Raw genomic sequence first — 22,714 nt, 5'->3', positions numbered from 1 at the left:
GATGGGCAGTGATTAATCACGTCCATGAAGCTATTATGCATTTAGGTTGGGAGAAAGCGTTGGAGAAAGTCTATGGGTTTTATTGGCTTGAAAATATGTCAATGTATGTTAGTAGGTTTGTCGAAAATTAGATAACTTGTAAATTAGCTAAGCCACCAGTTGGAAAAATGCAGGCAGAATTACATCCGATTCCAAAGGTAGACATTCCGTGGCACACAGTGCATTTTTGTTCCATACAGTGTCCAAGGTGTACGGACGTATTTTTAATTCGTTCCGTGAATTCTGTGATTAAAACGCAAACAAACAAAAAATTAAAAACAAAAAAAATGATTAAATAAAAAATAAACAAATTGCATTCTTTAAATGCCTACTTTAGCTTTGTCGAGTCAACATCAGCTACTCCTGACAAAAACAAAATTAAAGGCGATGACTCATCATCGCAGCGATCAGCTGAAAGAGCAAGTAAGCAAGCGCAGTCAGCAGAAGCAGCAGAGAACAGAGACGAGAGGTGAGAATGTACCAAGCAAAAAAGGGCCGTCCGTTCAGACTGGTATTGATCCCTATATTAATGTAAAAAGGAAACAAAGTCCAGTCAAATCAGCGGTCAATACTAAAAAATTTCAACCAGGCACGCCAAACGGTAAAAAGTCTGAAATCCTAAATGGCAACAGATTTGCCATACTAAGCATGGTTCAGACGACGATGCGAAGGGTACCACCACAGTCGTTAATGCCAAACCACCCCCAATATATTTGCGCGAGCGTAGCAGTAATGCTCTCGTTGCTGAATTAAGCAAAATTGTAGGTACTAACAACTTTCATATAGTGCCTTTGAAAAAAGGCAATATAGATGAAACAAAAATGCAGTCCTACACTGAAAAAAGTTGTATGGGTATAGTCAAATTCTTGTCAAATAAAAACAAGAATTATTATTCGTATCAACTGAAGAGCTCTAAGGGCCTAGTGGTTGTAATCAAGGGTATAGAGTCCGCCGTAGATTCTAATGAAGTCAAAGAAGGATTGGAAGAATGCGGTTTTGGAATTAAACCAGTTGTAAATATATTTAATAGAAACAAAGTACCACAGCCAATGTTTGAAATTGAATTGTTGCCGAACTCAAATTCACTTAAAAAAAATGAAACACATCCAATATATAATTTGAAATATTTTCTGCATCGTAGAGTAACTGTTGAAGAACCACATAAAAGAAACGGTCCGGTACAATGTATTAACTGCCAAGAATATGGGCATACCAGATCATATTGCACTATACGCAGTGTTTGTGTGGTATGTGGTGATTTACATCCCACTTCTAAATGCACCCTTAAGAAAGAAGTATTAAATACAAAATGCGTCGTAACCAAATGTTACAAACACCCCGTAATGAAATTATAGCAACCTCAGAAAACAGATCAAATCCTATTACTTCTAATAATAATATGCAAGGAAACTATGCAAGTATGGTGAAAGGCAACACTGTGCAAATGCAACTGCCGCAAAATCCTCCAAATGGAGGTATTGAAACTATGTTTATAAATCATACACAGTGTATGACACAGTTTATGTCTACCATCCAAAACATGATCCAAGATTTAATAAAATCACAAGATCAAATTCTGCAAAATTTATTAAGTAAAAAATGAGCTTACTAAATATCTGTATCTGGAATGCTAACGGTGTTCTTCTTCTTCTTTACTGGCGTAGACACCGCTTACGCGATTATAGCCGAGTCAACAACAGCGCGCCGGTCGTTTCTTCTCTTCGCTACGCGGCGCCAATTGGATATTCCAAGCGAAGCCAGGACTTCTCCACTTGGTCCTTCCAACGGAGTGGAGGTCTTCCTCTTCCTCTGCTTCCCGCGCCGGATATTGCGTCGAATACTTTCAGAGCTGGAGTGTTTTCATCCATCCGGACAACATGACCTAGCCAGCGTAGCCGCTGTCTTTTAATTCGCTGAACTATGTCAATGTCGTCGTATATCTCGTACAGCTCATCTTTCCATCGAATGCGATATTCGCCGTGGCCAACGCGCAAAGGACCATAAATCTTTTGCAGAACTTTTCTCTCGAAAACTCGCAACGTCGACTCATCGGTTGTTGTCATCGTCCAAGCCTCTGCACCATATAGAAGGACGGGAATTATGAGCGACTTATAGAGTTTGGCTTTTGTTCGTCCAGAGAGTACTTTACTTTTCAATTGCCTACTCAGTCCGAAGTAGCACCTGTTGGCAAGAGTAATCCTGCGTTGGATTTCCAGGCTGACATTGTTGGTGGTGTTAATGCTGGTGCCTAAATAGACGAAATTATCTACAACTTCAAAGTTATGACTGTCAACAGTGACGTGGGAGCCAAGTCGCGAGTGCGGTGTGAGGTTTCCTTTTTTATGGATTGGGCATAGCACACTTAAATTCCAATCGTTGGGCATACTTTCGTCCGACCATATTTTACAAAAAAGCTGATGCATGCTCCTTATCAGTTCTTCGCCACCGTGTTTGAATAGCTCGGCCGGCAATCCATCGGCCCCTGCCGCTTTGTTGTTTTTCAGGCGGGTAATTGCTATTCGAACTTCTTCATTTTCGGGGAATGGAACGTCTGCTCCCTCGTCATCGATTGGGGTATCGGGTTCGCCTTCTCCTGGTGTTGTGCGTTCACTGCCATTCAGCAGGCTGGAGAAGTGTTCCCTCCATAATTTAAGTATGCCCTGGGCATCGGTGGCTAGATCACCTTTGGGGGTTTTACAAGAGCATGCTCCGGTCTTGAAACCATCTGTAAGCCGCCGCATCTTTTCGTAGAATTTTCGAGCATTACCCCTGTCGGCCAGCTTATCAAGCTCTTCGTACTCACGCATTTCGGCCTCTTTCTTTTTCTGTCTACAAATGCGTCTCGCTTCCCTCTTCAACTCTTGGTATCTATCCCATCCCGCACGTGTTGTGGTCGATCGTAACGTTGCGAGGTAGGCAGCCTGTTTTCTCTCCGCTGCGACACGGCACTCCTCGTCGTACCAGCTGTTCTTTTGCACTTTCCGAAAACCAATGGTTTCGGTTGCAGCTGTACGTGAGTTTGAAATGCCGTCCCACAGTTCCTTTATACCGAGTTGTTGACGAGTGCTCTCAGAGAGCAGGAGTGCAAGCCGAGTAGAAAATCGTTCGGCTGTCTGTTGTGATTGAAGCTTCTCGACGTCGAACCTTCCTTGTGTTTGTTGGCGTGCGTTTTTTGCTGCACAGAGGCGGGTGCGAATTTTGGCTGCAACAATATAGTGGTCCGTTAACGGTGTTAACCAACATAAATTAGAGATTATCAGATTTCTGTCCGAAAAGAAAACAGATGTAATGCTTATTTCAGAAACTCATCTAACAAATAAAAATAATTTCAATATACCGGGATTTAGACTATATGTTACAAATCAACCTGATGGAAAAGCGACGGCAGTGTTGATTAGAAATCGTTTAAATCACTATGCTCTGAATCTCATGCTACACCACAGTCACAAGCTACACCAGTATCACTAAATATCGAATATAAAGAAGCTGTGTCCGAATTCAAACAAGCTAATTTCCTTTTGGAAAGTCCAAAGGTCCATGAAGCCACCAACTCACTCCAACATGCCTATACGAGACTTGGGTGGAAATTAGGCTCGAAGTGACGAGGAAAAGGCTAATTGCTTTGCAAATCACCTAGAAAAGGTATTTCAACCCAATTTTCCAAAGAACAACTTTAAGCTGTCCATCTTAACCAACACAGCTAAAGAGTCGCTCGAGTCTGTTAAAGCTTCATCTTCTGAAATTATTGGTATCATTAAAGAACTTAAACGAAAAAAGTCACCGGGACATGATAATATTTCCCCAAAAATGCTAATTGAGTTACAAATTATTGCTGTAGAAGTGCTCTCTTTGCTTTTCAATGCAATTCTTAGTTTCGGATACTATCCAATTTCATGGAAGAAGTCACAGATTATCTTGATAGATAAACCTGGGAAAGACTTAACACAGCCGTCTTCATATAGACAAAAGTATTTGAAAAAGTATTACTATCAAAGATGTCTCCTTTCCTCCACGAAAATAATACAATACGAATGCATCAATTCGGATAAGGGCTGGTGTATCCCAGAGCAGTGGTTTAGGCCCAACACTCTACATCATATATACAGCAGATCTTTCAACAGCTAATAATGTAATAATTTCAACTTTTGCGGACGATACAACTATAGTGAGCCGTAACAAATGCCACATTTTAGCATCAGGAATATTAGCGGAGCATTTAAGTTCTGTCGAAGAATGGCTAGCGAACTGGCGTAAAAATGTGAATGAACAGAAAGGTAAGCTTAGACCAAAAATGTGCCCTGCAGTAAAAATAAACAATATTATAGTACCCCAAGCGAACGAAGTAACATTTCTTGGTATTCACCTAGATAGAAGGATCACGTGGAGAAAACCTATCTCTAGTAAAATAACATGTATGAAGTAAATTGGCTTTTAAATACAAACTCCAAACTTAGCCTAGACAACAAAGTGTTCTTATATAATGCGCTCATAATGCCGATTTGGATGTATGGCATTCAACTGTGGGGTACGACCTGTGCAACTAATATTGATATAGTATGTTACAAAGGTTCCTATCAAAAATGCTTAGAATAATCACGTGGTAACGTGTGGCACTGGTATACTTACTTTCTATAGTATACCTATGAGTTGGAAAATAAATGCACTGGTTTTCACAGGTTATAAAATATTTACTTCACTTTATTATTTCACAGTAGAACCTTGTGTTCTTTGTATACAACTCGGTGTATTTAACTATGTATATTCCACTGTTGGACACTGTTGGTGCTTCACATCACTTGGCGATTTGATGAAAAGAAAGGAAATTGCGGTGATGGTTGCGGTTAAATAAAAATTAAGACAACTGACTATCACGGACGACTTTCTTGCTGTGCGGATGGAACGGTAAGAGCCAATCCCGGTCGGGTCAATCCCTTTTGATGGTTTGGGTGGTGAATATTGGCTAACATTACGAGTCGTCTCGTTGATGATCGTATGGTTGTTGTGTTGCAGTGTTGTAGTAATGATCGATGTTTGATGCGTGTGTGTGTATTGGGGTATGCTGTGAGCTGTTGTGTGATGAGGTGTTGTGACGTGATATGATGTGATGTGTGGTGATGTGATGTGGGATGCTGCAGAAAGCTCATGTGAACATCACGTGTTCGCCATGGTACATGCGAAACGAAAATATCCATAAAGACCTTGGGATTCCTTTGGTAAAGAAAGAAGTAGAAGATAACAGAATCAAATATATAACTAAACTCCGAAATCACCCAAACCCTTTGGCTAATGCTTTGACACATTCCTTCGATCAAACATGACTTAAAAGAAATGATATGCTTGCGTATTAAAGAGCGACGTATCAACAAAACAGCTCAATCACTAGATTTAAAATTTTATAACGTATTGTTAGGCTTTAACCCTAGAACACACACCCAGAAAATACCATGTAAACACACATCCGGGATACGTTTGTACCCGGGACCTTATTTTGCGGGTTTTTTAATGCTTATTCAACCGATTTCTATGATTTTTTTTTAAATGTATATTTTAATATATAACAAGTATTTTTTCTTTTGTTTCATTCGAATATTCCTACTGGTTCCAGGGATATGGGCAAATAAAGTCAGGACAAGCAACAGTGGATTTTTGTTTTTGTTGTTGTCCTGATAAATGCAAAACAAAATAATATAATTTATACTAATATAGTTGTAGAGTAACAATGAATACACATTTTGGTTTCTATTTCATTGAAATATTCTACCTTGTTCAAAAGATACATATGTGCAAAAAGGTCGCGCAAGGTATGGGTACGTAGGTAGCAAATATGTACACTGGTCTAACTGGTTTTTGTATTTCATATGCAGCTGCAAGGGTTATTTTCACACGAGGTGTTGTTATAAATGCTGCCTGTTGATATTTTCATTATTCTTTTGGTACTCAAAAGTGTAAGAAGTGAAAATATAAGTGAAAATAAATATAACTGAAACTATAAATAACTGGATACGAAATGACTTCAAGAAGAAACGAATATTTATCAAGTGCAGCATATAGAAGGTAAAAAATGTAAAATAAGCAACAATGTAAAGATATACTAATTTTTTTATTATGCAGGCTAACTGAGAAACAGCGAGAATCATATATACAATCTTTATTTGATGAAATTTGTGACGATGACGCTCCCTAGACTTTGACTCAGAAGATGAAGAAGAAATTCAAATCACTTGACGATTTATGGCTCTGGCTTCAATAATGGGCATACACAATGCTTCAGCCACCTGCGCAGGATCTGCTTACGCTTGTTGTTTGTTCTCCAAGGCAACATAGGGTTATTCAAATCGTAGACAATGTAGGCTGCAAGAGCTGTAATGTCCAACATGTTGAAGAACATCGCTAGTGGCCATCGTTTTGTTTGTCTTTGTGTTGGATATTTCGCAAACATTTGGTCCATTCGATCAACACCACCTTTGGTACGATTATAATATTCAATTATTTCAGGTTTCCCACTGTCAGCTATTTCAGCATCATTATGCATGGTCGAAAGCAAAATTACTGCTTTATTTTTTTTTTTTGGGAACATAAGAGCACATAGCCACATTATTTTTGAAGCCAAATGTCGTTGAACCAATTGTCCTGTTTTTGTTCTCAAAAAAAATATAAGTGATAATAAATATAACTGAAACTATAAATAACTGGATACGAAATGACTTCAAGAAGAAACGAATATTTATCAAGTGCAGCATATAGAAGGTAAAAAATTTAAAATAAGCAACAATGTAAACATATACTAATTTTTTTATATTATGCAGGCTAACTGAGGAACAGCGAGAATCATATATACAATCTTTATTCGATGAAATTTGTGACGAGCCTGAACCAATGTTCCGATCTGGTTCAAATTTTGAATTTGAACTCAAAACTAATAACCTTCCTAGATCCAAAGTTAGCGGTATAGAGGTATAGCGGTTCAAAAGTTACAACGCTTCAAAGTTGAAAGTGGATACATTTGTACCCGGGTGTGTGTTCTAGGGTTAAGAAAAAGCAGATGCAATAATTAAAATAATTTTGAAAAAAAAAATATATAGACATAACGGGAAAGATGAGTGAAAAAAGTGACTTAAAGGAGTATGTAATTGTTTTGGTGGACGCATTTACAAAATTTGTTTATTTTCATCACACATTAAACACTGACACCGAAAGTTCTATCAAAGCTGTTAAATCCGTCATTTGTTTGTTTGGTGTACCTACTAGAATTATAGCGGATCAGGGCCGTAATTATGCTAGTGTAGGTTACCGTGAATTTTGTTCTTCTCAAAAAATTAAGCTACACTTAATTGCTACAGGGGCGAGTAGAGCAAACGTATCAAGAGTACGCTTAAGAGTATGTTGACCGCCGTTGAAACTAGTCAGAAGTCGTGGCAAGATTCATTAACCGAAGTACAGTTGGCAATGAATTGTACGGCCAATCGAGTCACCAAAGACAATCTATTAGAAATGTTAATCGCTGGAGAAGCTAGACCTTTTGGTCTATTGCCAATAGCTGAAGAATAAGATAATATAATTGATAGGAAATCTTTAAGAGAACAAGCAAAATAAAATATGGAAGATAATGCTCGTTGTGATAAGCTCAGGTTTGATAAGAATAAGGCAAAATAATAAAAAACATATAAATAAAATATAACAAAACTTGATCCAAAATTTAAAGGCCATATATGTAAGGTATATTTTAAATGCATTAATAAGTAAAAGAACATATAAGTATGCGCATGTTTTTTTGAAAGCAATACCAAATAGACAAATAAGTAAAGCAGTTGATTTGGATGACTCAAGAGGACATGCGCCTGATTTCCAAGTGAGAAATAAAGATTAAAAAAAAAATGGCGCAGTTGGTGTCTTGAAATCCCAAGAGGGGATATAATGACCGCACAGATGGACTTTTTATAGCGGGGGTCGGAAGATGTGAATGGCACGGTTGGTGTCTTGAAATCCCAAGAGGGGATATAATGACCGCAATATAACAGCTGGACTTGTTATAGCGGGGGTCGGAAGATGTGAATGGCACGGTAGGTGCTTTGGAATCCCAAGAAGGAATAGAATGATCGAACCATAACAGAAGGACTTGTTATGGCAAGGGTCAATAAGTGGGTGTAAAAATAATTACACCAGTTGGTAAAGATAATTAACTTTGCATGAATTGTAAAGCATGGTAAAGAAGAAAATGTTTTGAAAAGAATTTATGAAGTGTTATCAATAAAGCAATTTGCTTCTTTGTCATGGTTTTGTCTAGAAGCCTAAAGCTTTATATAAAGAAAGATTAATGAAATGTTTGTAAGTGGCAAAGGCAGTAGCAACTGATGTGTTAGAATAGTATGATTTAAAGTAAACACACGAGGACGTGTGATTTGTCAGGAAGACCGTGTCGGAGCGGTAGTACTTGCATGTAGTATGTCACTGTAAGTGCGCATGTTGGAGTGCAAACATTTTGTAGCTAACTGTATGTGCCACAGCGTCGTTTGAAGTAGGCGACGCATTGGCGGCATATATTACCGTACTATAGAATATAAATGCGCAAATAAGCATAGTAACAGAACTAGAGAAACTGTTACTGAGTGAGGTCTGATCGTATTCTGGGATCCAGAGTGTAGAGACTAAGGATCCGTTAGGTACTTGTAGAGCAATAAAGGGTTACGTATATAATTAGGCGCAATGTCATCGAAGAGTCAGTTCAAGAAGTGATCTTGATAGGTTCAGAACTTGCTGTGCTCGTATAGTGAAGTTAAGTTTTACGAAAAATATGATTTGTTATGTTTATTAGCCATCAATTTGAAGTATAAGATGAAAAATTGTGAAAATAATTTTTTATAATTTTCTGTTGGACTTTAACTATGAATAACTTTGAATGAGTTGACTCAGCCAAAAAATGTTCTAGACCTTTTTTGTAGATCGGTGAATTTCCTATAAAAATAAGTGTTGATTCTCGCTTACCAATTATTTGTTTGTGTACATTAAAAATCCAAACAAAAAAAACAAAATTACCGGTGTTATTTATATGGGAAATCGAAAATGTCGATGAGGAACCTCTTAATATTAATATTAAGAGCTCAAGTCTTACCAGAACTTATTTTTAGTCATGTCGGAGGAGATTTTCATGGTAACTAAGAAAAAAATAAATAAGAACTATTTTTGGCCCACCTTAATACATATAGTATATTTCTATATGTATCTACATTCTCCATTAATTTTAGGTGATACAAACAACTGTTAGGTGAACCAAACTATTAACTGCTACATGGTGCAAGAATATAAAAATATTCGGATGACGATTGTGGAGCACAAGTTGTTCATGCGAAAGTAATATTAATTTTATTGCTAATTATTAATTTATATAATATTACAAAAAAATTTCAATATACTTACAACTTCTCTACTTGTGTCCATATAGCCTATATGTGCTATAAACATTTTTCCTTCAAAATTTAATTTTCGTATTTCATTCCAGAGGAAATGTTGAGTACGTTTTCCAGAAATAAATGCGCTTATTCCAGAAAAATTTATTCCAATATACATTTGGACACCCTGATGATCTTTTACATAATGAGGTTCAGTACCATATGTTTCCAAATTGCGAGTTATTCTTAAGAACTCATCTATTACAATTATGGGATCTTGTCCAGGTGTTCGTTCTCTGTGCTTCTTAATAATTTTTTTTTCAATTGCATCTGTTTGTCGAGCAGATAGCCGGAGGTTTGCTAAGTAGTCACCAGTGTGTATATTTTCATCGTAATCTGAAAATTGTTCTGCAAAAGTACAAAATAAACTATGTGTAAATGAACTAATAGAATGATTGTACCTTGTACAATTAGAGCTCCCAAAGTTACTATCTCATTACTAGAACAATAAATACGTCCATGGTTAAGATCACGCTTCAATTGTTTATACAACAAAACCCTTACATTTAAACTCAAATGAAACGGATCCGCTGGATAAAATTTTACTCGAAATGAGAATATTAAGTGATGTATATCTGAAATAAAAGTATAAAGTTAGCATAGGTATAATGTATTAAGATAGCATAGATATGTGTTTTAAAAAAGATCTCACCTTTACATTGCTTTATTATAAGTTTTCCTAAATCCAACCATTGCTGCAAAGTGAATAATTTTTTTTAATTATTTTGTCAGCTTAATCTTTTCGGCATACTCTTTGTTTGGTATTATCCACAAAACGCAGCCCAAAATAATCCTTTTCCTTTATCTCCAACCGTTGGCACAGTCGGTCCATTAGATAACTTCCTTTGTGAGTGTCCTGAAAGAAGTTAAAAAAAAAACATACTGCATTAACCGAAATAGCTAAATAGGACACTAAGAAGATTATCAATCGTCGTGGCATCGAATTTATGAGTGACTTAAGGATACTCAGATCGATTTTTGCCCATTCTTACCGAATTGCTTTTTGGAACCGCAATAGGGTGTCCAATACTTGTGACAACCATCGGATCTATCCAAATGAATGTTTTTTTTTCATCGCTAAAAAGTATGTATTGCCATCTGTCGTGTCTGTGCCAGTCGCTTTTAATATTTTAAATTTAAATCTTCAATCAAAATTTGCTGAATCCTTCTCTTCGCAACATTAACTGAAAGTTCACTTCGTATTTGATTAGGGCTTATATTTTTATTGACAGCTTACCGTCTTATACATATGTATCTCTTTTAAAAGTTTTCTAATGTATTTTTATTGCATTATAATTTTTGCGCTATTTTGTGAACTGAGACTCACTATTCAGCAAGTTATTAGCTATCATTTGAATACTTTATTCTTTTTAATTGGCGTAGACACCGCTTACGCGATTATAGCTGAGTTAACAACAGCGCGCCAGTCGTTCCTTCTTTTCGCTACGTGGCGCCAATTGGATATTCCAAGCGAAGCCCGGTCTTTCTCCACTTGGTCCTTCCAACGGAGTGGAGGTTTTCGTCTTCCTCTGCTTCCCGCGGCGGGTACAGCGTCGAATACTTTCAGAGCTGGAGTGTTTTCGTCCATTCGGGCAACATTCTCTCGAAAACTCGCAACGTCGACTGCTCAGTTGTTGACATCGTCCAAGCATCTGCACCATATAGAAGGACGGGAATTATGAGCGACTTATGGAGTTTGGTTTTTGTTCGTCGAGAGAGGACTTTGCTTCTCAATTGCCTACTCAGTCCGAAGTAGCACCTGTTGGCAAGAGATATTCTGCGTTGGATTGTTAGGCTGACATTGTTGGTGGTGTTTACGCCGGTTCCAGGAGAGACGAAATTATCTACGACTTCAAAGTTATGACTGTCAACAGTGACGTGAGAGCCAATTCGCTAGTGCGACGACTATTTGTTTGATGACAGGAGATACATATTTCGTCTTGCCCTCGTTCACTGCCAAACCCATTTGTTTTGCTTCATTATTCAGTCTGGAGAAAGCAAAACTAACGGCGCGGGTGATGAGGCTGATGATATCAATATCATCGGCATACGCCAGCAGCTGTACACTCTTATAGAAGATGGTACCTTCTATATTTAGTTTTGCAGCTCAAACTATTTTCTCCAGAAGCAGGTTGAAGAAGTCGCACGATAGGGAATCGCCTTGTCTGAAACCTCGTTTGGTATCGAACGGGTCGGAGAAGTCCTTCCCGATTCTGACGAAGCTTTTGGTATTGCTCAACTTCAACTTACACAGCCGTAATAGTTTTGCGGGGATACCAAATTCAGACAACGCCGCATAAAGGCAGCTCCTTTTCGTGCTGTCGAAAGCAGCTTTGAAATCGACAAAGAGGTGGTGTGTGTCGATTCTCCTTTCACGGGTCTTTTCCAAGATTTGGCGCATGTTGAATACCTGGTCGGTTGTTAATTTGCTAGGTCTAAGGCCACACTGATAAGTTCCAATCAGTTCGTTGACGGCGGGCTTTAATCTATCACACATTACTCTCGATAGAACCTTATATGCGATGATGAGGAGGCTGATCCCACAGTAGTTGGCGCAGATTGTGGGGTCTCCTTTTTTATGGATTTGGGCAAAGCACACTTAAATTCCAATCGTTGGGATTGCTTTCGTCCGACCATATTTTACAAAGAAGCTGATGCATGCTCCTTATTAGTTCTTCGCCGCCGTGTTTGAATAGCTGGGCCGGCAATCCATCGGCCCCCGCTGCTTTGTTGTTCTTCAGGCGGGTAATTGTTATTCGAACTTCTTCATGGTCGGGCAATGGATCGTCCTCTCCATCGTCATCGATTGGGGAATCTGGTTCACCTTGTCCTGGTGTTGTGCGTTCACTGCCATTCAGCAGGCTGGAGAAGTGTTCCCTCCATAATTTAAGTATGCTCTGGGCATCGGTGACTAGATCACCTTTGGGGGTTCTATAAGAGTATGCTCCGGTCTTGAAACCTTCTGTAATCCGCCGCATTTTTTCGTAGAATTTTCGAGCATTACCCCTGTCGGCCAGCTTATCAAGCTCTTCGTACTCACGCATTTCGACCTCTTTCTTTTTCTTTCTGCAAATGCGTCTCGCTTCCCTCTTCAACTCTCGGTATCTATCCCATCTCGCACGTGTTGTGGTCGATCGTAACGTTGCGAGGTAGGCAGCCTGTTTTTTCTCCGCTGCGACACGGCACTTCTAGTCGTACCAGCTGCTTGCACTTTCCGAAAACCAATGGTTTCGGTTGCAGCTGTACGTAAGGAGTTTGAAATGCCGCCCCACAGTTCCCTTGTACCGAGTTGTTGACGAATGCTCTCAGAGAACAGGAGCGCAAGCCGAGTAGAAAATCGTTCGGCTGTCTGTTGTGGTTGCAGCTTCTCGACGTTGAAACTTCCTTGCGCTTGTTGTCGTGCGTTTTTTGCTGCACAGAGGCGGGTACGAATCTTGGCTGCAACAAGATAGTGGTCCGAATCGATGTTAGGACCTCGGAGCGCACGCACGTCTAAAACACTGCAGACGTGTCTTCCGTCTATCACAACATGATCGGTCTGGTTGGTAGTTTTTCGATCTGGAGACAGCCAGGTAGCTTGATGAATCTTCTTATGCTGGAATGTAGTACTACCGATAACTATATTTCGGGCCCCGGCGAAGTCGATCAGCCTCAACCCATTTGGGGATGTTTCCTCGTGGAGGCTGAATTTACCGACCGTAGTGCCAAAGATACCTTCCTTGCCCACCCTGGCGTTAAAGTCGCCAGGCACGATTTAGACATCGTGGTGGTGGCAGCTCTAATAAGTGCGCTCCAAGCACTCATAAAAGGCATCTTTGGTCACATCGTCCTTCTCTTCCGTCGGGGCGTGGGCGCAAATCAGCGATATGTTGAAGTACCTCGCTCTGATGCGGATTGTGGCTAGACGTTCATTCACCGGAGTGAATGATAGTAATTGGCGACGGAGTCTCTCTCCCACCACGAATCCCACACCAAGCTGGGCAGCGGCACCTTACCAATTAAGGGACCGGACATTCCAGGTGCATGCCCTCAAATCATAGTCCTTATTTCGTTTGCCATGGTCGTAATCAAGAGGGGGGTCACTCATCCCAGGCTTATTGTTCCTTTTCATTGGTATGATATGAAGGGGATGTTTCGCCTTTTCACTTTAGCTCGCATTTAAACGGATGTTCTTAGGCTACCCAGAGGATACATGGTCAACGACCGAAACTCGTGAGCTGCTTGAGTCCTATGTAAAAGAATCGATTATGGCCACTCTCAAGTGATTGGCGATCAGAGAACTTTCCTCACTTGCGTGAATTTCTATACATGGCCCCATCATTTGAATACTTTAAAAGCGTTTATTTTGCTTAAAAATATCTGGCTATTAATAAAACGGTCAATAAATTGTTCATAGTCGCGCTTATCCCTTATAACTATTTCCTTGTAGAAATTTTCAGTGAACGCAAAAAACAACTAAACTTTCAGCACGAGACATTATAGCGAAAAGAAAATATTCAACCGCTATTTTAGATGAAAAATTAAGATAGTCAGATATATACATATGTATCAGTAAATTAGCAAGTAAGAAAGAAAAAATTTCAGCTTCAACCAAACATTTTATACTCAATCAATAGATTACGATATATTTGATATCTTTAATACTGCGGCGTATCCAGAACTAGTTTTTGGGAGGGAAATAAATATATTAAATATAGTAGTCATAATGATACCTAAGCCGGGTAAACCAGTACACGATGTTACATCATATAGATGAATTTCGCTGCTGCCAGCCTTATCTAAAATCTTTGAGAATGTACACATAAGTAGGCTCAAACCAATAATCGCTCAAAAACACCTAATACCAACATATCAATTTGGCTTCCGTGACCACCATTCAACAATTGACGAGGTACAGCGAATCGCTAATTTCGTTGAAAACGCAATTGATAAAAGAACGTTTGTGCGGCGGCCTTCTTGGACTTGTCTCAACTTTTGACAAACTTTGGCATTCGGGTCTGCTGCTCAAATTGAAATACATGCTACTCGAATAATTTTGCGAAATAATTGCTTCTTACTTAAAAGATAGATACTTCCGCTTTAAACAAGAGGATGCATACTCAAACTTGCAACCGATAGAAGCGGGCGTTCCCCAGGGAAGCGTGTTGGAGGCAATGCTTTATTTGCTTTTTACCAATGACCTCCCATCTGACTCTAGTTATTTGACAGCGGCAATTGCGGATGACACCGTGATCTAGGCACGAATTCAGTGGTAAATGAAAGCTCCAAAATTGCAAAGTTTCACGAACTAAGCCTTAGACAGCACGTTAATGAACGTATGGAAGCCTCCTGACTAATCGAAACTGCTGGTAGAGAAATCTGGTTGAAGCGCAATAAGCCTTCCGACAAATCTATTTCTTAACATTTAGCTTATAAGTATTTCTCCTAATTAAATAATTAAAAAAAAACTCTATAGTAGTCTTCATACAGTTTAATATCATGGTGGAAAAATGTTTAATTGACTTTCTAATATCAAATTCTACTAAATTGGCAGTTATATATTTTACTGCAATGTAAAATATTGTAGTCAGTTCGTGTATTAAATAGAAAAATTTCACAAACAGCCACATTATATGGATTATTGTTAGCCGGTTGTTCGAAAATCCTGATAATAGTTAAATGGGGGTCAACTTTTTGCCCTATACAATTATACAAGTATTAAGATAACTAACAAATTAGCCGATATTTAGTCACTACGAAGCTCGAAAATGTTTGTGTTTTGTAAAATTTTGTATATGAGGATTAATGGAAGTATTGATCCGACTCAACCTATTTTTGGTACACTGACACATTTAACAGGAAAAAATTGTCTGTATTATTATATATATTACATATATCTCACACATTGATTCATATATTCTGTCAAAAGTCAACTATCCATTTCCATTTCATTGAACATCGCATACATTGAACAGTTAACGTTCGATTTAAAAAATTTTGGTCATATTGTGAGAAGTAGGCGTATTTGTAGTGCGATTTCGTCCAGTTTGAGTGGCTTAGAATATTAAAATAATGTAATGCACCGAATTTAGTCTAAATTGACGCAGATCCCGAGATATGTGATTTCACCTAAAACGTCCTTTTATACCATCTCGTGCGTAATATTTTATGTCTCTGGCGTATTTAGATATTGATTTTTCGTACTTTTAGAAGTTTTTAACTGCACCGTTATATGAGGAGTGAGCGAGGTTATGATCAGATTTGACTAACTGTCACACTGTAGGTAGAGATTCTTATAAGATTCATCTTGAGCGAATTTGGTTATTTTGGCTTGAACGCTTTGAGATATATACATATAAGAGGCCGGGGCCAGGCCCTCTTTCTCAAAAATTTCAGTTTAAAGGTGCCCCTTGCTACAGTGATCCCCAATGCCAAATTACAGTTCTAACTATAACTTAATGTAGGTTTAGTTTTGTCGCTTTACAGATTTTATCTTAAGGGTCAAATATATCGAATAAAGTGATACTGTCTTGTATCATTTTCATTGATTTTTTCAATAGCAAAGAAAATGGTTTAATATTGCATATTTATTAATAAGAAACTCAACAAAATGTATCATTGTTAATGCTTGTTACTGTTTGCAATTTTCCTAAATTCCCTTATTTAATTGCATTTGGATATATGTATCTATGTTTCATCATCAAAATTTGCAATCGCTAATATTATATAAATGAAATTATGATAATTATTTTAAAAGCTTCGTATTTTATGCTTCATATTTACAAAACTTCTTCTATTTTATTCGCCGTGGCCAACACTCAAAGGACCATAAATCTTTGCAGAACTTTTCTCTCGAAAACTCGCACCGTCAACTCGTTGTCATCGGCCAAGCTTCTTCACCATACAGCAGAACGGGAATGATGGGTGACTTGTAGAGTTTGGTTTTTGTTCCTCGAGAGAGGACTTTACTTCTCAATAACCTACTCAGTCCGAAGTAGCACCTGTTGGCAAGAGTTATTCTGCGTTGGATTTCCAGGCTGACACTGTTGGTGGTGTTTATACTTATAAAAGATTGTACCTGTTCGATTAAATTCTGTAGCTCGAACTATTTTCTCCAGCAGCAGACTGAAGAAGTCGCAAGATAGAGAATCGCCTTGTCTGAAACCTCGTTTGGTATCGAACGGCTCGGAGAGGTCCTTCCCGATCCTGACGGAGCTTTTGGTGTTGCTCAACGTCAGTTTAAACAGCCGTATAAGTTTTTTGGGGATACTAAATTCAGACATCGTGGCATAAACGCAGCTCCTTTTCCTGCTGTCGAAAGCAGTTTTGAAATTGACGGAGGGGTTGTGTGCGTCGATTCTCCTTTCCCGGGTCTTTTCCAAACGCATGGTGAATATCTGCTCGGTTGTTGATTTTCCAGGTCTTAAGCCACACTGATAAGGTCCAATCAATTTTTTGACGGTGGGCTTTAATCTTTCACACAATACGCTCGATAGAATCTTATACGCGATGTTGAGGAGGCTTGTCCCACGTTAGTTGGCTCAGATTGTGGGGTTTCCCTTTTTGTGGATTGGGTAGAGCACACTTAAATTCCAATCGTTGGGCAAGCTTTCGTCCAACCATATTTTACAAAGAAGCAGTTGCATGCTCCTTATTAGTTCTTCGCCGCCGTGTTTGAATAGCTTGGCCGGCAATCCATCAGCTCGCCGCTTTTTGTTCTTCTGGCAGGTAACTGATATTCGAACTTCTTCATGGTCGGGAAATAGAACGTCTGCTCCAGCGTCATCGATTGGGGAATCGGGTTCGCCTTGCGTTATACTTTCACTGCCATACAGCAGGCTGTAAAAGTGTTCCCTCCATAATTTTAGAATGCTTTCGGCATCGATCACTAAATCACCTTTGCGGGTTCTACAAGAGTGCGCCCCAGTCTTGAATCCAATGGTTTCGGTTGAAAATGTACTCTTTAAAAAGAGGATTTAAATAAAAATGAAGTAATTGTGGAGGAAATCACAATGAAAACTATAGGGGTTGCCCGGAATTCAAGCACACAATTACTTTATACCGGGATTTAGATTGTATGTTACAAACTATTCGGATGGAAAAGCACATGGTGGAACAGCAAAGTGTTTTTTGGAACACTAGGTCATCTATTTCCAGTAGGTGGAGATTACAATGCAAAACACATGTAATACGAAATGACGACAGCTCTATCACACTATAATCAATAGGCACAATAACATTCTTGTTTAAATGAGTTAAGCCTCCCCACTCTACCCTTGATAAAATGGTGCACCCTAAAAAAACCACTGTGTTCACCACATGATCACTAATATACCGCATCTGGGAACAAATTGGAAACTACCATAGTCGATGACACCACACTCGTACACAACACAACTCACCACACTGCATCAACCCACTTAGCATAAAGATGGTCCCCTGAGCAGATATTCGCACGTTAAGATACACACTGCGCCGCGTCGACACCTACGTTACTCAACTTCTATCGACACCGATCCTGTGCGCTTCGGGAATACAATTAAATTCCCAGCGGTCCTGTGCGATATGGTCGTCATTACTTTGTGCAATCAATTCTTTTAGTTTCATTAAAATTTAATAAAGTTAACCCTTAAAATGTTTACTATTTAATCATCAAATATTGTGTTTTCTTTTGCATAATTAATGGAAGCTTATTAAACTAAAAATTAAGTGCTGGATGTCTCCCACTAAATTGGGCATCCAATTTATTCATGGTCCTTCGAGCCTTAACGAAAGGTACCTTTGGTTTTAAAATCAAAAATAATTTTGGTGCTAAAGTTTAAATGCGATAATGAAAGTGAAAGGTATACATACATAGATAAAGTGGCGTGGAGAAAACCAAAACACAAAGTGCAGTGACTCGCATAGAACAAAGAAAAATGAAAGTAAATTGAAATGTACTTATACTTAGTAATAAAAAAATAACAAAAAAGGTGAAGTTACAAAAACCAAAAGAAATTACAAAGAACTTCTAAGCAAATACAAATTACAACACAGAAATACACACATACACATGTCTGCATAGCAATTAAAAACCAAATGAGTGCTGTGGAAAAAACAGTGCAGTACAGATAACAAATGAACAAACAACAGCAGAAGAAGGTAGCCAGCTGGAGCACACAGAGGGGAACAAAAATCAGAAGGCGGTAACATATACACATACATACGCCCTGCAAAGCTTACCACCCAGCAAACATATTGGCAAGCGTTTTGTAAATTAAGATTGCAGCAAGCTTGCAAAAATAAGAGTTTTGCGAATGTCGTTGACAATTTGTTTGCAAATGCAAGTGTTTTGCGAACGTCGTTGACAATTTGCTTGGAAATGCAAGTGTATTGCGAACGTCGTTGACAATTTGCTTGGAAATGCAAGTGTTTTGCGAACGTCGTTTACAATTTGCTTGGAAATGCAAGTGTTTCATAAATTTAAGCAAAACGTGTAGTTCTCGCCGCAAAAGATTGTGCTAAAAAGTTGTGTTAATAAATTATGTAAAATTGTTTTTAAAGTTGTTAAATTAAGTGCGTTTGATACTTTTAATTATCATTTGCTATTAAAAAAGGTAATAATCTACTTATTTAATGTCTGCAGCAAAAAAGAAGAAAATTGTTGTGCGCAGCAGCTTCGAAATTTTTGAACATTTATTTACTCATAGCAGATCATGTCGCAGAACAATCTCAATTACATCGTCGACCCCATTAATGATGACATCGCATCCTCACAAACTATTTATGTGATGCAACCAAGTCCAAGCACAACAACAACTTCTTTGGATAGTGCAACGTCGTCGGGTAAGATATTTATTTTTAAAGGATACTTTTAACATAACACCGCAACACTTTTCTCATATTTGTTTTATATTTTTTTCCGCAGCAATTCAAACAGTAATCATCGACGCATGTCAAAAGGCTGTTGAAAAGGTGGAGGAAAAAAATAACAGAAAACGTTGAGGGGATGCGCAAAGAAATCATTGATCTTAAAAAAGCGGTATCACATAATAACGCGACTATTATACCAAGCAAGCCGTATGCTAATATTGAAGACTTCATCAATTTTGAGAAAACTATTCTGGAAGATATAGATAAATTTTCCTTGCTGGTAAGAATTTAAATTTGAAATATCCGGTGACTGTATACTGATGTCGATTTTATTTATATTTTTAGAAGGCAGATCTAAAATGATGGTCAACATCCAATTCGAGAAAATTTGTTACGAAAGCGTGGCAGAAGATTATGACTGACAACGTTGCCGAGAGCTTTTCCTGGCGAGGAACTGCAGATAAGAAGTGCATTAGGGCCTTCACTGTCGCCACTGTTATTCATCGTAAGTGAAATACGTTTAAAAGGTTTCTAGTTACATTTCTATATTCATATTTAAATTCTATTGCAGAAACTTTCGCTGAAAATGCAGGCAAGGAAGAGGACTTTGTGTTTGCCTCTAAGTCATATTTCCAGTACGCAAAAAATCGTATTAAAATTAAAACAACAAAAAAAGTAAACTAAAATACTACGTAGTAATGATTTTTTAAATGAAAAAACAATGAAGTTCCTATTTTTATATTTTAATGTAATATTATTCTATGAAGAAACCAAATTCAATAAAAAAACATATCCAAAACAATGTAAATGTTTAAAACGCTTACTTATTTCATTAAAAATACGTGTTTTTTAAGCATTTTCTAAACGTGTTTTATAAGCATTTAGAAAACGTGTAATTACGTTACTTAAAAAACATGTTTTGCAATTGTCTTTTAAACGCTTATAATGATGGGTCCGTTTCGATTATAAACCCCTTACTTTGATGTCTTTTGTAAAGGTCACAGCAGCGTTTTATAAGTGTTTTGCTTACATTTGAACGCTTACAAAACGCTTATTTTTATATGTAAATGCTGGCTGGGCAGACGTGTACAAAGTGAGAGTATTATGTTCTTTTTTATTTATTATATGCAAATACATACTATGTATTGCGAAAACGCCGCTTCAACGGCTTGATAAAAAGAGAAAAAACTCTAAACAAAGTGAAATCAAAAAAGCATATAAAAACTGTGGGCGCACATACACATATTCAAAGTCCACATTGCCAACTTTTCGGCAATACCCCTCCTTGCAAGACGGAGGTAACAGATTGCACAAACACATTGAAACATTTTCAGTTGTTCACTAACACTGTTACATTTTCTGGAATTTTCAACTGAATGGAAGAATACGTAAGTAAGATAGAGAAAAACTATCCACATTCTAAACATATTGTAATGTTAACTTGCTAGAATAAGAGACGAATACCCAATTTTTCAAGAAGAAGAAAACGAAAAGTGCAGTTTATTTTGGATTTAAAAAAAGTTCATTACTTGATAATTCGATATTTTATAATTAATTTCTATCATATGTGTATATATATATATTATTAATTTCTTTTATATAGAGAAAACGAAAAAGCTTAACAAGAAGAAAAATTGCATTGTGAATTGAATGTCGTGCGTATAATTAAAATGCTTAATATTGCAGAAATCATTTGGGCCATTTGGAGAATTCAAATACATATGTATATTGCGTATAACAAACAAATAAGAGAGTAAGTCTTAAATTATTAAAGTTAAATAGTGCATATTTAATTCAAATAGTTGTTATAGATTGTGCATTTTTGTGAAATATGTAATTTGTGCGTTATATCTACATATATACATATATACGTACATATATGTGTAAATGTAAAAACTTTAAAATCTAAATTGAAACGAATTGTGCGGTTACAATTATAATTGTGTCGACTTTAGAATATCGTCCCAGGATTTCGGGAATAAAATGGGTATGGTCGGATAGAAGAGGTTCTTCAGATCAATATCAATAAAAATTCACACGAATTAGTGAAGTGCTAGTGGAAATAAAAATGTGAAATATAAGTGTAAAATTGATTTTAAATCGAAAAATACGTTCTACAAATAGTGGTAATTTTCAGCTTTAAACGCAAATATCTCGAATATTCCCGCGAGTATAACTATATATATTTTTGAACTGGACAACCTCCTCTATAACTAAAATGTTCATTTGTTCGTCCAAGATATCGGTTCGTATGCAGAATATCTAGAATTGTTTACAATAAAAACAACATTAGTGTTTCATAATGATTAAAAGTGAATATAGTTCGAATATACATATACGCATTTCTGCTCCGAAGCATGATTTTAAAATTAAACTTTTCCAGCTTGCTTCAAGCAAATGGGAAGTGTTTTTTCAAAAAAGAATATTTGCATTTTAATTTTTTTAAACTATTTAATGCTGAAATACACAACTTCTTTACTTTAAAGTTTCAGAAAATGAGGTAGTTTTAAGTAGGTTAGATGTTAAATATAAGTATTTTTCCATACCTATAGATGATACAATTCTTTTAGTTCCACTCATTCATCACCTTTTTGATGATTTTTCATACAATGAATTTCGATGACCTCGTGGAAGAAATGGATTCCGAAGTGCAATGCTCAAAACCGTTGAGCCCCCGTAGAGGTTGTATTGAACATAAATATTTTTCATATTTTAAAAGATTTTTTTACAGATAAACTTAAAAAAAAAATATCAATCTCGTTTGCGCTCCTCCAGTAGAACCATCACAAATTGTGGTACCGTCAACATCGTCTGGCGGCCATGCAGGTATAATGTATTAATACATACATAAATATATTAATATTTGCTTTATAAAAATACATTTATGTTTTTCAGATATAATCCAGAAGGTGAATGCCATTGACACCCGTCTCACTGCCATTGAAAAGTCCCTAATAGACAAAGTAAGTAACGCAGTATTACATTACCAAATTGAAACAGAAACTAATTTTCATATTTTAATTTTCTAGAAGCCAGAAAATGCCGATGTGCAGGCATAAAGTAAATTATTGCGCGAATGCCGCATCATAGCGACAAAGACGCACCATTCAATTAGCCGCATCACCGGTGACTTGGAGGACGAGCATTACGTGGAGCTCGCTTCAAAATTGCCCATGTCAACGGAAGAGCACGTGCGCTTCGTGGAAGACAAACTTTCACAAAAGGAAAACACGGATGCTATGGTAAATATTTTGTTTTGAAATATTATGCGATTTTAATATAATTTACTGTAATTTTTTTTATATATACGGCTAATATTGTAGTCAAAGGGTGAAAAAGGCAGTGTGGGCTAGGGTGGGTCGATTCCGGACTTTTTTCGATTCGGTATTTCTAATAGT

General features: G+C 37.4%; 1 protein-coding gene and 1 pseudogene across 16 annotated transcripts in view; one reads left to right on the top strand and one right to left on the bottom strand.

Annotated features, from left to right (window-relative positions):
• The window catches only part of LOC105233578 (FERM domain-containing protein 5), a 753,696-nt gene that overhangs the window by 632,497 nt on the left and 98,485 nt on the right, over positions 1 to 22,714 (bottom strand). For 12 of the 16 annotated variants that reach the window (XR_007423741.1, XR_007423742.1, XR_007423743.1 and 9 more), the window contains 4 exons: positions 10,237 to 10,341; positions 10,138 to 10,180; positions 9,887 to 10,060; positions 9,454 to 9,833 (listed from right to left, as the gene is read on the bottom strand). Coding sequence is in view for 13 of the 16 variants with exons in the window: in XM_049462602.1 (XP_049318559.1) it covers positions 9,454 to 9,833; positions 9,887 to 10,060; positions 10,138 to 10,180; positions 10,237 to 10,341 (702 nt within the window). In the remaining 3 variants the exon portion in view is untranslated. Of the gene's footprint in view, positions 1 to 1,869; positions 3,242 to 9,453; positions 9,834 to 9,886; positions 10,061 to 10,137; positions 10,342 to 10,477; positions 12,678 to 22,714 lie in introns of those variants that run through there. The other 4 variants (XM_049462599.1, XM_049462606.1, XM_049462608.1 and 1 more) reach the window with 4 other exon arrangements.
• Positions 12,713 to 21,432, top strand: LOC125775630 (uncharacterized; annotated as a pseudogene).

The sequence above is a fragment of the Bactrocera dorsalis genome, chromosome 1, assembly GCF_023373825.1.
Source record: "Bactrocera dorsalis isolate Fly_Bdor chromosome 1, ASM2337382v1, whole genome shotgun sequence".
In the NCBI taxonomy this organism is placed as follows: Eukaryota; Metazoa; Arthropoda; class Insecta; order Diptera; family Tephritidae; genus Bactrocera; species Bactrocera dorsalis.
This window is presented reverse-complemented; position numbering and strand designations above follow the sequence as displayed.